The sequence below is a fragment of the Hemitrygon akajei genome, chromosome 26 (genome assembly GCF_048418815.1).
Source record: "Hemitrygon akajei chromosome 26, sHemAka1.3, whole genome shotgun sequence".
NCBI lineage: Eukaryota > Metazoa > Chordata > Chondrichthyes > Myliobatiformes > Dasyatidae > Hemitrygon > Hemitrygon akajei.
Genome location: NC_133149.1, coordinates 38,977,092 through 38,989,237, shown reverse-complemented (window position 1 = coordinate 38,989,237; position 12,146 = coordinate 38,977,092). Strand labels below are relative to the sequence as shown.

General features: G+C 43.0%; 1 protein-coding gene across 2 annotated transcripts in view; it reads left to right on the top strand.

Annotated features, from left to right (window-relative positions):
* Positions 1–12,146, top strand: part of LOC140716887 (ubiquitin-associated and SH3 domain-containing protein B-like) — a 157,994-nt gene that overhangs the window by 140,234 nt on the left and 5,614 nt on the right. The window contains exons 11-13 of one of the 2 annotated variants that reach the window (XM_073029919.1): positions 140–284; positions 9,363–9,469; positions 11,652–11,761. In XM_073029919.1, the coding sequence (XP_072886020.1) occupies positions 140–284; positions 9,363–9,469; positions 11,652–11,761 (362 nt within the window). Of the gene's footprint in view, positions 1–139; positions 285–9,362; positions 9,470–11,651; positions 11,762–12,146 lie in introns of those variants that run through there. The other variant, XM_073029920.1, reaches the window with a different exon arrangement.

Below are 12,146 nucleotides of genomic sequence, written 5' to 3'. Positions count from 1 at the left end.
GGTCACAAGCGTTTCTATGTGGGTCATTATAAGTGCACATTCATGCTGACCCTGGGTCATCAGTGATCTATTTAACCTTGCTGATTTGGAGAGGTTCCCAGTGCTGAGCAAGTAATTGTGTTGGTGTTACTGTTCTCAGGATTTCAAAAGGAAACCCAGATAAAGATTCGGGTGGAGCCTGGACTATTTGAATGGACAAAGTGGGTTTCAGGAAGTACATTGCCAGCATGGATGACGCCAGAGGAACTTGCAGCAGCAAATCTGGGGACTGACACAACCTACAAGTAAGAATTGATGTTGAAAGTGGTGACTAAATGTTGCTGCCCAGAAAGGAGAGCACTCTCCATTGTATGGATCAAGTAGTTTGATCTTGAACCAGCTTGTGAGAAGTATTTTCATTTCTTGAAAGCTTGATTGATACGGGTGTGTACAAGCGTGCAATACAGAAAATTGTTATTCTTGCTCTTGTATGTTATGGTGTCATTCTTTTAAACCACTTTCAGTAGGTGCAGAAGATCAAAATTTGTTAACTTTTTATACTACTCGTGTTACATACAAGGATATGACAAAAAATGGCTGGAGTCACTTAGAACTTTTGTGCAAGGATGTTTATTAGGTGTGTCAAAAATTAAACTTGCACAAATTGGTGAAAATAGCAAAAAGAAAACTGTCAATATTTCCAAAAAGGTATCTACCAGAAAACACAATATTATGTCCAGTGTGAACTCCTGGCAGTTAGATCTCTTTCTCTCTTGGGGCGAATAGCTCCTGTCTTTTTTTAGGCACTAGGACATGTGATCTTTAATTATCAACAAAGTTAACTTAAGACTGCACATGAATTACGATATGATGCACCCCACTGTGTAGTTACAATCACATTACAAAATAAACATGGGGTTCGAGTCTCTGTTGCTGCAGAATGATGGCCATTATGATGCCCCCTTGTGGGCATTGAGGTACTGCAGGACAGTGAGTCCATCCGCTGGGTCATGCTCTTGGATCCACGTTCTGGTGTCTGGAGGAAGAACCCACAGCATCTCCACTAGAGCAATGGTCACATCAATCTCCGTCTTGGACTTCTGGTCGAATCCATTGCTGGTAGAGACCCCTCGGGCAATGGTACATCTCAGTGGGTGACTCCCCTGGCGGTCGAGTACCAGAACGAAAGCGTTGACGACAGGTTTCTGCCAAGATATCAAACTTAGCCAGCAGCAGCACCTTCAGGTCAGGATAGTTGTTGGACCTCTCGTCATCCATTTCAGTGTCGGCTTCAAGAGCTTTACCTGTCAGTAGTGGCACGAGCTGGCAGGCCTTCTCCTCCTCTGGCCATTGCCATCTCCAGGCCATCCTCTTGAACCTGAAGGGATGGTCCGCAATATCGCCACCTCGTTGATAAGAAGGCATCTTGGGACCTGTCCGCAGGCTTTGGAGTTCCTTCCTGAAAGCATCATCTCTCCTCTGCTGAGCAGACAAAAAGTGTCTGAACAGATTTCCCAGGGAGGGTTTGGAGGTAGTACCACTTGAAGATCTTTCTGCTTCTGGCCTGAAGTTCTTCCTCCTCTGAGGTCTCCCCTGTTTCCCAGGCATCTGCTTCATTCTCAGCCTCCGGGTTCCCTGACTTGGGACTACAATCCCACTCTTCTCAGAGTTAAACACACCCCTTTCCAACTGGCCATCCCACCACTGCCACTACGTGTCAGATACGTGGGTTAGGACCAAAGAAATAAATGGCTGGAGTCGCTTAGCACTCTAGTGCAAGGGTGTTTATTAAATGCATGAATAATCAAACTTACAAAAGTTAGCAAAAACAGCGAAAAGAAAAACTGCGAATATTTACAATAGGATAGCTAGCAGGATATCTCTCTAGCCCTCTCTCCGCTGTGTATGGTGGGAAAGGCACTATAAAGCTAACACAAGTGCATCAACTTGGTTTAGGAACCACTATTAGAACATACCGGGAAAGACATTGAAGCGCATATACTCAGCGCAACGACGGCAGAATGGCAAGGCAATGTTTGTGTGTGTGTGTGTGTAAGAAGTGTGTTTACTGAGTGCTCTCCATCACAGTGTAATGAGAGGTGAATCTATCTTGAAAGGTGGGAAGGGGGATGAGGTGTGGGATAGGGGAATTTGGAATGACTTGATCATGCTCAGGATTGGATCACTGTTCCACAACTTTCTGAAACCCTCTGATATTATTCCGGTTTGCGTGTGCTGTTCAGAATATTTTCCCTGTTAATCTGCAGTACAATGTAACCAGGATTCTAGTTTGCAAAATGCACCTCCCAAACTGTACACACTGCACCCCTGGTGTGCTGCTAGTAGTTGGAATGAGGGAAGAGAAGTCAATTTCCCTCGGGTGGAGGGATGGGGATACTAAGATAACAGTCTTCGGATAATGGATGGCCGTGGGCATCTTCAAGGAGCAATGCCTCAAAAAGGCAGCATCCATCATTTTGAATGCTGATGAGGAATAGTTACAACAAAAGTTTGATAATATGATCTGCTTTTATGCTATGGATTCTTCGTACTTTCTCCAATACATGTATATGTTCATTATTTTTTATTCTTTGGTATTTTTTAAAACTTCAACCATGTTTTCATTTATCACTATAGAAGGAGTTCTCTGAAGTCAAGTCACTTTTTATTGTCATTTTGACCATAACTGCTGGTACAGTACACAGTAAAAATGAGACAATGTTTTTCAGGGCCATGGTGCTACATGAAACAATATAAAACTACACTGAACTACGTAAAACAACAAAAAAAAACTACACTAGACTACAGACCTACCCAGGACTGCATAAAGTGCACAAAACAGTGCAGGCATTACAATAAATAATAAACAGGACAATAGGCACAGTAGAGGGCAGTAAGTTGGTGTCAGTCCATGCTCTGGGTATTGAGGAGTCTGATAGCTCGGGGGAAGAAACTGTTACATAGTCTGGTCGTGAGAGCCTGAATGCTTTGGTGCCTTTTCCCAGACGGCAGGAGGGAGAAGAGTTTGTATGAGGGGTGTGTGGGGTCCTTCATAATGCTGTTTGCTTTGCAGATACAGCGTGTGGTGTAAATGTCTGTAATGGCGGGAAGAGAGACCCTGATGATCTTCTCAGCTGACCTCACTATCCGCTGCAGGGTCTTGCGATCTGAGATGGTGCAATTTCCGAAACAGGCAGTGATGTAGCTGCTCAGGATGCTCTCAATACAACCTCTGTAAAATGTGGTGAGGATAGGGGGTGGGAGATGGACTTTCCTCAGCCTTCACAGAAAGTAGAGACGCTGCTGGGCTTTCTTTGCAATGGAGCTGGTGTTGAGGGACAGTGTGAGATTCTCCGCCAGGTGAACACCAAGAAATTTGGTGCTCTTAATTATCTCTACCGAGGAGCTGTCTATATTCAGCGGGGAGTGGTCGCTCCGTGCCCTCCTGAAGTCAACAACCACCTCTTTTGTCTTGTTCACATTCAGAGACAGGTTGTTGGCTCTGCACCAGTCTGTTAGCCGCTGCACCTCCTCTCTGTAAGCTGACTCGTTGTTCTTGCTGATGAGACCCACCACAGTCATGTCATCGGCGAACTTGATATGGTTCAAGCTGTGTGTTGCAGCACAGTTGTTGCGGAACCGTCACACGAAATGTTAAGCTAACATCATATCTGCTCATTATCAAGGAGAGATTAAAAAGAAATCCCATGATATTATTTCAGGAAAAGCAACAGAGCTATTCTGGGTGTCTGACCTGTATTTGTCCCTCAATCAACATTTCTAAAGCTGATCACCTGGTCAGTTACACCATTTTATTTGTGGGAGCTCAGCATGCACAATTTCCTGCTAGTTTTTTAAAATATGTAGTAGAGCAAATAGATAGTGCTAGGGCTTTTGAAAGGAATGTGTAAATGTCGCTACAGAATTGCAAATCTTCCTTTCATTCTCTTTTAAATGGATGTTGAATTGAGGCTAATCATAAACAGCTGATGCTAGAAATCTTGAGCAACACACAAAGTGCTGGAGGAACTCAGCAGGCCAGGCAGCATCTATACTTGCTGCCTGTTACACCACTGGTGTTTAGGGCAGCAATGGAGGTCCTCCATCTCTGTCTCAATAGAAGGATTCTTCATGGTTGCTTCTATAACAATTGTATTTGACCAGTCAGGGTTGTTAGCTCTGATCTGAACCCCCATACCTGGAGGGCCAGTGGACCACTCTTAGTCTGGCCTCTACCCTTTGACCTGTTTTGTGTAGGTGACTCTACCAAGAGCCAAAGCACAAAGGCCCTGACTCCAGCCAACATAAATCTTTGAGTCATTGAGGTATGAAAGCCTCCAAACCCTGAGACAAGTTTGTGGTCCTCTTGGAGGAGGCAGCATCTATGAAGAGGCATAAACAGTCGACACTGAAGGGTCTCAATCCAAAACTTTGACTGTTTATGCCTCTCCATAGATGCTGCCTGACCTGCTGTTAAATTGTGGCTAATGGGTTGAATCCAATTAGTTGAAACACAGGTGAACACCATCTCCCCTAGGGATCACCTTTACGTAGAGACTTGCCCATGTACTCTTGTGGTGGGGGAAGCTTTACAAAATCAAAGATGCCTCCAAGCTCTTTGTGCATAAACAGATGGTAATGAAACTACCTGCAAATCTGGGAAAATGACCGCAGGAGCAATGACAGCTAGGGATGAGGGGGAGAAGAAAAAACTTCCTGTACTACTTGAACCTTCACATGAAAACCTATTTTACTGTTGATGGATAAAATAAGAAAATAAGTAGGGCACACTGAGACCAGTGAGGTTTGAAAGTTAGAGATGGTCTCGTTGAAAGGTATTTTGGATAATAAGTGTGTCAACGCTCAAAATCAAGTGTTCTTTGGCTGAAGAACTGAGATTACTGATTTAGAAATTGCTTCAAGCTATTTGTTTGCTGTTATAACAGTACTGTGGGTCACCTCATGCTGTGTTAAAGTTACAAAAAAGATCAATGGCTCTATCTGTTGTTCTCAGGGCAGGTGCAATGATAGCAGTAGAATGGGGATCTGCTCCTGGACATGCAAGAATAACTTGGTCAGCCTTCTGAGGAAGATAGCACATATTTTGTACAGGGGAACTAAAGACCACTGCTAGGAAGATGCTGGGGAAATTTTTGGAAGGACATGAATATAGTTTATGAATGCTTGTAGCTTGAAGCAGATTAATATCTGTCCAACTATGTGTACTCCAGTGGGCTGAAGGGAAAGCGGGTGAAATTCTCTCATATAGTCATACAGACAGAAACCAGCCACTTGGGCTACCATGTCAATATCAGCCATCATCTTGGTAGCGATGTACATTCCACCTCAGGGCTGTGTCATACAGCCTCTAGACAAACTGAGCAACATAATCAATAGGCATGCAACAGTGAACCCTGATGCCTTCCTCATCATTTTGGTGGGATTTTACCCAGGCCCGCTTGGAAAAGTCCCTAAATAATTATTACCAACAAATCACTTGTGGTACCAGAGGAACCAACACACTGGACCGCTGTTCTACTACCATCAAGAGCGCTTACCGTGCTATCCCACTTTGGGAAGTCTGATCACCGGGCTGTACTTCTACTTCCTGAGTACAGGTAGAGACTGAAGACCGCAGCACCAGTAGAGAGGACTGAGAAGGTATGGACAAAGGAGGGGCAGGAGTGCTTACAGGACTGCTTTAAATCGGTGGACTGGACTGTATCCAGGGATTCATCTTCAAATCAGAATGAGTATGCTACAACTGTCACTGACTTCATTTAAACTTGTGTGGATGAGTGTGAGCCTACAAGAACATATTGTACATACCCAAATAAAAACCCATGAATGAACCAGGAGATTCGCCGTCTGCTGAGGGCTAGATCTGTGGCATTCAAGTCTAGTGATCCAGGACTATACAAGAAGGTCAGGTACAACTTGCGTAGGGCTTTCTCAAGCAAAGGAACAGTTTCGAACAAGGTTAGAGGTGGAATGGGATGCACGTCAACTCTGGCAGGGTTTGCAGACCATTACTTCCTACAAAGCAAAACCTAACGTTGTGAATGGCAGTGATGCTGCTCTCCCAGATGAGCTCAATGCCTTTTATGCACGCTTTGAAAGGGAGTATAAACTATAGCTATGCAAATCCCTGTAGCATTCAGTGACCCTGTGATCTCTGTCTCAGAGGCTGACGTCAGACTGTCTTTCAAGAGGGTGAACTCTCACAAGGTGGCAGGGACCGATGGGGTACCTGGTAGGGGTCTGAAAACCTGTGCCAACCAATTGGCAGTGTTGAAAGGTATTTTCAATCTCTCTTTGCTACAGTTGGAAGTTCCCTCCGGCTTCAAAAGGGCAACAATCATACCAATGCCCAAGAAGAGCAGGGTGAGCTGCCTTAACAACTATCACCCATAGCACTCTTACACCTATGGTAATGAACTGTTTTGAGAGGTTGGTTACGGCTAGAATTAACCCCTGTCTCACCAAGAACCTGGACCAACTGCAATTTGCCTATCACCACAATAGGTCTACTGTGGATGTGGTCTCATTGGCTCTTCAAGCAATCTTGGATCATCTGGACAATACTAATATCTACGTCAGGATGCTGTTCATTGACTGCAGCTCAGCGTTTAACAAAATCATTTGTACAGGTCTGATCTTAAAGCTCCAAAACCTGGGCCTCTGTCCCTTCCTTTACAACTGGATCCTCAACTTCCTCACCAGAACACCACAACCTGTGTGGATTGGAAATAACATCTCCACCTCACTGACAATCAACACTGGAGCACCTCAAGGATGTGTGCTTAGCCCACTGCTCTACTCTCTCTACATCCATAACTGTGTGGCTAGGCACAGCTCAAACACCACGTATAAGTTTGCTGACAACACAGCTTTTGGTGGCAGAATTTCTAACGGTGATGAGAAGATGTACAGTAGTGAGATTTATCAGCTAGTTGAATGGTGGAGCGCAACAAATAACTTTGCAGTCAACGTCCGTAAGACTCCAGAACTGATTGTGAACTTCAGAAAGGGTAAGATAAGGGAGCAGTTTCAAGTTCCTGGGTGTCAACATCTGAGGATCTATCCTGAGCCCAACATATCAATGCAGTTACAAAGAAGGAACAACAACGGCTATATTTCATTAGGAATTTGAAGAGATTTGGTATGTCACCAAAGACACTCACAGATATACTGCAGTGAACATGCTAAGGTGGCTGCATCACTGTCCAATACAATGGAGGTTACTGCACAGGATCGAAATAAGTTGCACAAGTTGTAAACTCAGTCAGCTCCATCCTGGGCACTAGCCTTCACAGCATCCAGGACATCTACAAGGAGCGATGCCTCAAAAAGTCAATATCCATCATTAAGGACCCCCATCACTCAAGACCTGCCTTCTTCACATTGCTACAATCAGGAAGGAGGTACAGAAGCCCAAAGGCACACACTCAATGATTCAGGAACAGCTTCTTCCCCTCTGTCATCAGATTTCTGAATGGACATTGAACCCATAAACACCTCACTCCTTTTTTGCACTGCTTATTTAATTTAACATAGTATATATCTGCAATTCACATTATTTATTGCAAAGTACTGCTGCTGGTGAGGTTAAACCTGATTCTGACCACTCCTCCAGACAGTGCATTCCAGGGACTCTCCAATCTCTGGGTGAAAGAAGCATCCTCAGACTCCATCTGTCCTCTAGTTTTATTCACCTCTAAGTGGTAAAGATTAAGGGAGAGATAGTGGAGAAACTGAATTCCTTGAGTGGATGTGGTCAAGGTTGAGGTATATAAGCTTACTGAGAATAGGATAGACTGAAGAAATCCATCTGTTCCTCTATATTCCTAGAACCTTACCATTCATGACCTCAGTATCTTCAATGTATTTCCTTGCATTTATCAGGATTAAACTCCATCTGCCACTTGTTACCGTATTTTTACCATCACATCAATATCACCCTAAGACAGTCCTCCTCACTGTCAACAACTCCACTGATTTTCATGTCATCTGTAAACTTGTGATTGTGCCCCCTACATCCACATGCAAATCATTCATGAATATTGCAAACAGCAAGGGTCCCAGCATCTGTTCCTGTGGAACACCACTAGTCATAAGCATCTAATCATAAGGACAATCCTGTTCTTGAGCATGATGTTGGGTGACTTCCCTAATGTAGCAGTGTGCGGGAGGAGGGATTTGGGGGTTGATGTACCTGTTCCGTTGGTTGTTGCTTTTTTTTGCGACGAGGAGGGATTTGGGGGTTGATGATCGTGCTGCCTTTCTTTTCTTTCTTGGTTTCGTGGTGACCCAGAGAATTCAAGAATTTGAGAGTTTGTTCATTAATGAACCTTTGAACTGTGAGGAGCGACATAGAATGCCAATAGCAGCAACCTTGTGTGAACTTATCACTTGGAAGCAGAGGGCGAATGTGATCATGACCTTCATGGATGTACTAGTTGAGGCATACAAGGGAGGTTTTACTGAGATTCTAGCAGCGCTGAGTTTTCTGGACAAAGAATGTGGTTTGAATGTTGGCTCATAAATGTAGCTTTTACATAGCTTCATACATGCTGGTTCTTCTGTGAGTTAAGAAGAAGAATAGCCCTTAACTCGGCAGTGGAGTTATCGGGGCACCCTCATGATAGTGTCTCCGTAGCAAGCTATTCTTGTTTTCACAAGGTCGAGTTGCTAGCTCGACACTCAACCCGACCTGGATTCGAACTCGGGAACCTTCACTGATATTATTGCGCCACCAAGCGGGACATGAGTAAAAAAGAACTATCAATTTTCAGATTGAAGTATTACAGACAAATTTTACAAATTGTGCTTTATTTGACATGGTTTGGGGAAGTACAAGCTGGAGAAATGTACTAGAAGATGAAAAGCCTGCTTAAAAATGGGCACAAAGGCACCTTGAAGGAAATACCTCTGTTAGCTCACTTTATCATCTGCACTGAACTACATTTTTTAATATTAGGAATTGTAAATTAATTTCTACCCCTTTGAAGAGTCTCAGGTAAGTATTTAGGTCTGCGGTGAGATAATTGGATTTCTCTACCCCAGAAGACTATTGATTCTTGGTTGTTGAGTATATTTTATACCAAGATGGATGCTTTTTTGGCAATCAAAGGATATGATTATGCAAACCAGTGGAATTGAACCTGATGTTTAGCCTTTTCTATGGAATATTGCAGCTGCGGAAGGTGCAAGTGACCTACTTCCTCTTCCACAAGCTTGAGGTGGCTGAGTCTCTTGGATGGGGTGTGAAAACCACCTTGTACTGTTTGGACCAATACACAGATTGCACGCCATCAGTCGTGACACTTCATTCATCTGACTCTCCCTCCTGTCTATTGCTAACTAGTGTTTGTATGTTGCAGACCTCACATACCGGCAAACAAACTGGGGATTTCGGAACCCTATGAGACATACATTAGCAGGAGTTGCCAGGTTATGAGGGAAATCCTGGCTGAATGTAAACTCAAAGGTAACTGTCACGTTCACTGCAAAGAAATTTTCATTTAACATCTGTATAGAAATAATGTTAGTGATCACTTTACCATCCCAAAAGCATCAAAACAGTGCTTAAAAATTTCAAAGACAAGATTTGTGATTTTTTTGCTTTTGTTTTTAATGAATTGGCCAACATGTATTGTCCATCCTTATTGCCTTTGAACTAAGTGGCTTATTTCAGAGGGTATTCCAGCATCAACTACGTGGGCTGAGGTAGGGCACATAAGTCAAGATGATAGATACTAAGCACAAGAAATTCTGCAGATGCTGGAAATCTTAAGCAACTGACACGAAGTGCTAGAGAAACTCAGCAAGTCAAGTGGACTTGTCCCCTGAAGGATGTAATAAAGCAGCTGGAGTTTACAACAGTCTAGTAGTTTTGCAACCATCTTTGCAAAGGCTAGTTGTAATTCCCCCCCTCCCCCACAAATTTAGTTATGAATCCAAATTTAAATTCCATGGTGACTGTGTCAGGATTTTAACTCGTGTCTTTGGATTTTTAAAGGACTAATAATTAACTGATGAAGCACCACCATACAACTATTCTGCCATGTAGGTGGCCAGTCAAACTCAGTGCTATCTGAACGTATGAAGAATCAGGAATAAACTCTCCACATCCAGTTTACTCTTCCATTCATTAAAGTCATGGTAAATCCACTCAAATCTTTATAAATCTAAAACAAATAAGCTAATTTGGATATTGGGCATCAATTTCAACACTAAAAAAATCCCCAACAACTCATCTGAGTTTATTTTCATTTGTACAAGTATATATAAGCACAGATGCAATGAAAAACTTGTACCACAGGCACACAGCATCTTGCAAGCAGATTAAATTAATTTAGTTTTGTTAAACATAATTAAACACAAGTTACATACACCTTTTACAAGAAAGAACACAATTAGAACAAATAACTGCATAGTAGATAGTGGTCAAAATGTTCATAGAGTTGTTAAACTGTAGTGATTACAGTTGTTTCAAGAACAAAATGGTTAAAGGGAAGTAGCTGTTCTTGAACCTGATGGTATGGAACTTAAGGCTTCTGTGCCTTCTGTCTGATGGTAGTTGCAAAAAGATAACATGGTCCATGTGGAAATCTTCGACAGATGCTGCCTTCTTGAGGCAATGCCTCCTGTGGATATCCAAAAGTGGCTTCTCTAGATAGAAAATTCCAAAGGTTTGCAATCCTCTGCATTCAGAATTTATTTATTTCAATCTGGGTTGATGGGGAGTGCTGCACTGTTGGAGCACAGGTGAACTATTGAACATAAACAGCCCATGCACTCCACCCCCCACCCCCCCCCCCCAGATGGATGTATAGTATCCCAAGTTACTATTTGTGAAGAATAGGGAAGCACCACTAATCATTATCCCAACCCTAATATCACTATAAGCGTGATGTGGTTAACTAACATATTGCTGTTTGTGGACTCTGGCTGTATGTCCAGTATGCCAGCAAGAAGTATTTCATTGGCTCTTGTAGGAGCCATGTATCTATTTTCTGTCCATTGGAGCCATGTATCTATTTTCCGTCTGTATTGTATTTCGTGGCACATTTATTATGGTGGGTTGGGGCGTGGTAGAAGCAAATGAGTGTAGTTATGTATTCACTATTTTGTTTTAGCTAGTTGTTCGGTTTAGTCTAGTTGAGAGAGGCAGCCAGAAATGATTTTGTTTGTTGATCGCTTACTTGGGACGTTATTGGAACGCTAACTAGATCGCTAATTGGAACGCCAAATGGAACGCTAATTTAGTTCAATCGCTAACTAGATCGCTAATTGGAACGCAATTGGACCGCTAATTATGCTATTATTCCGCTTAGTATCGCCAATATCACTATTAGAGCGCAAGTTAAACCGTTAAATTGCTAATTTAGTTTTGTTAGCTTTATCACTACAACGTTGTTTGTCTTTGCTGGAATTGTAATAAAGGATTGAACATACCTTTTTCGATTTGGAAATTCATTATTTGGAAGCATGCCATTCAGTGTCAAGTACCCTGACTTAGTCTCTCAGTGGTTTTGGTTTGTCTTTAAGTAACCGCTGCAGTTATAAAGCAATATGCAGAGTTGCCAATATACACTGTGGTGTTGAAAATTTTCTTCCTTGTGCTGGATGCCACCTGAAATGCCTGTTGTTTTGCTCATTCTTTTCAGGTAACAGCGTTCTGATTGTAGCACACGCCTCCTCACTAGAGGCCTGCACCAGGCAGCTCCAGGGGCTCTCTGCACGCAACTCCAAGGACTTTGTGCAAGTGGTTCGAAAGGTCTGTGTGTGTATGTGCCCTCCAGATGAGAGGGGGGAGTCTGTAGTGCTTTGGGAATAGAGCACTAATCGCAACAATGGCCTTTAATGTTTCTAATTAAGTGAGATATCCAGAGGGGCTGAGAGCTTCTCTGGGAGTTGGTTTTGGGTAAATGAGAGTTGGAGCATGAGCCAAACTTGCCCAAAGTCATCAGCATTGCAACCTGCTCTGGTTTAAGTGCCAGGCTTGTTTTCATCATTCCTGGCAATAGGTCAAAATGGGGCTTGGATGTAGCTTACTTATTCAGAGGAAAGTGCAGAGCATGGCAGCGGGACATCAGTGTTATTTTGAGAGGAAACAGAAAGGGAATTTAAACTGAACCTACTTCAACAAAGTCTGATAGAGG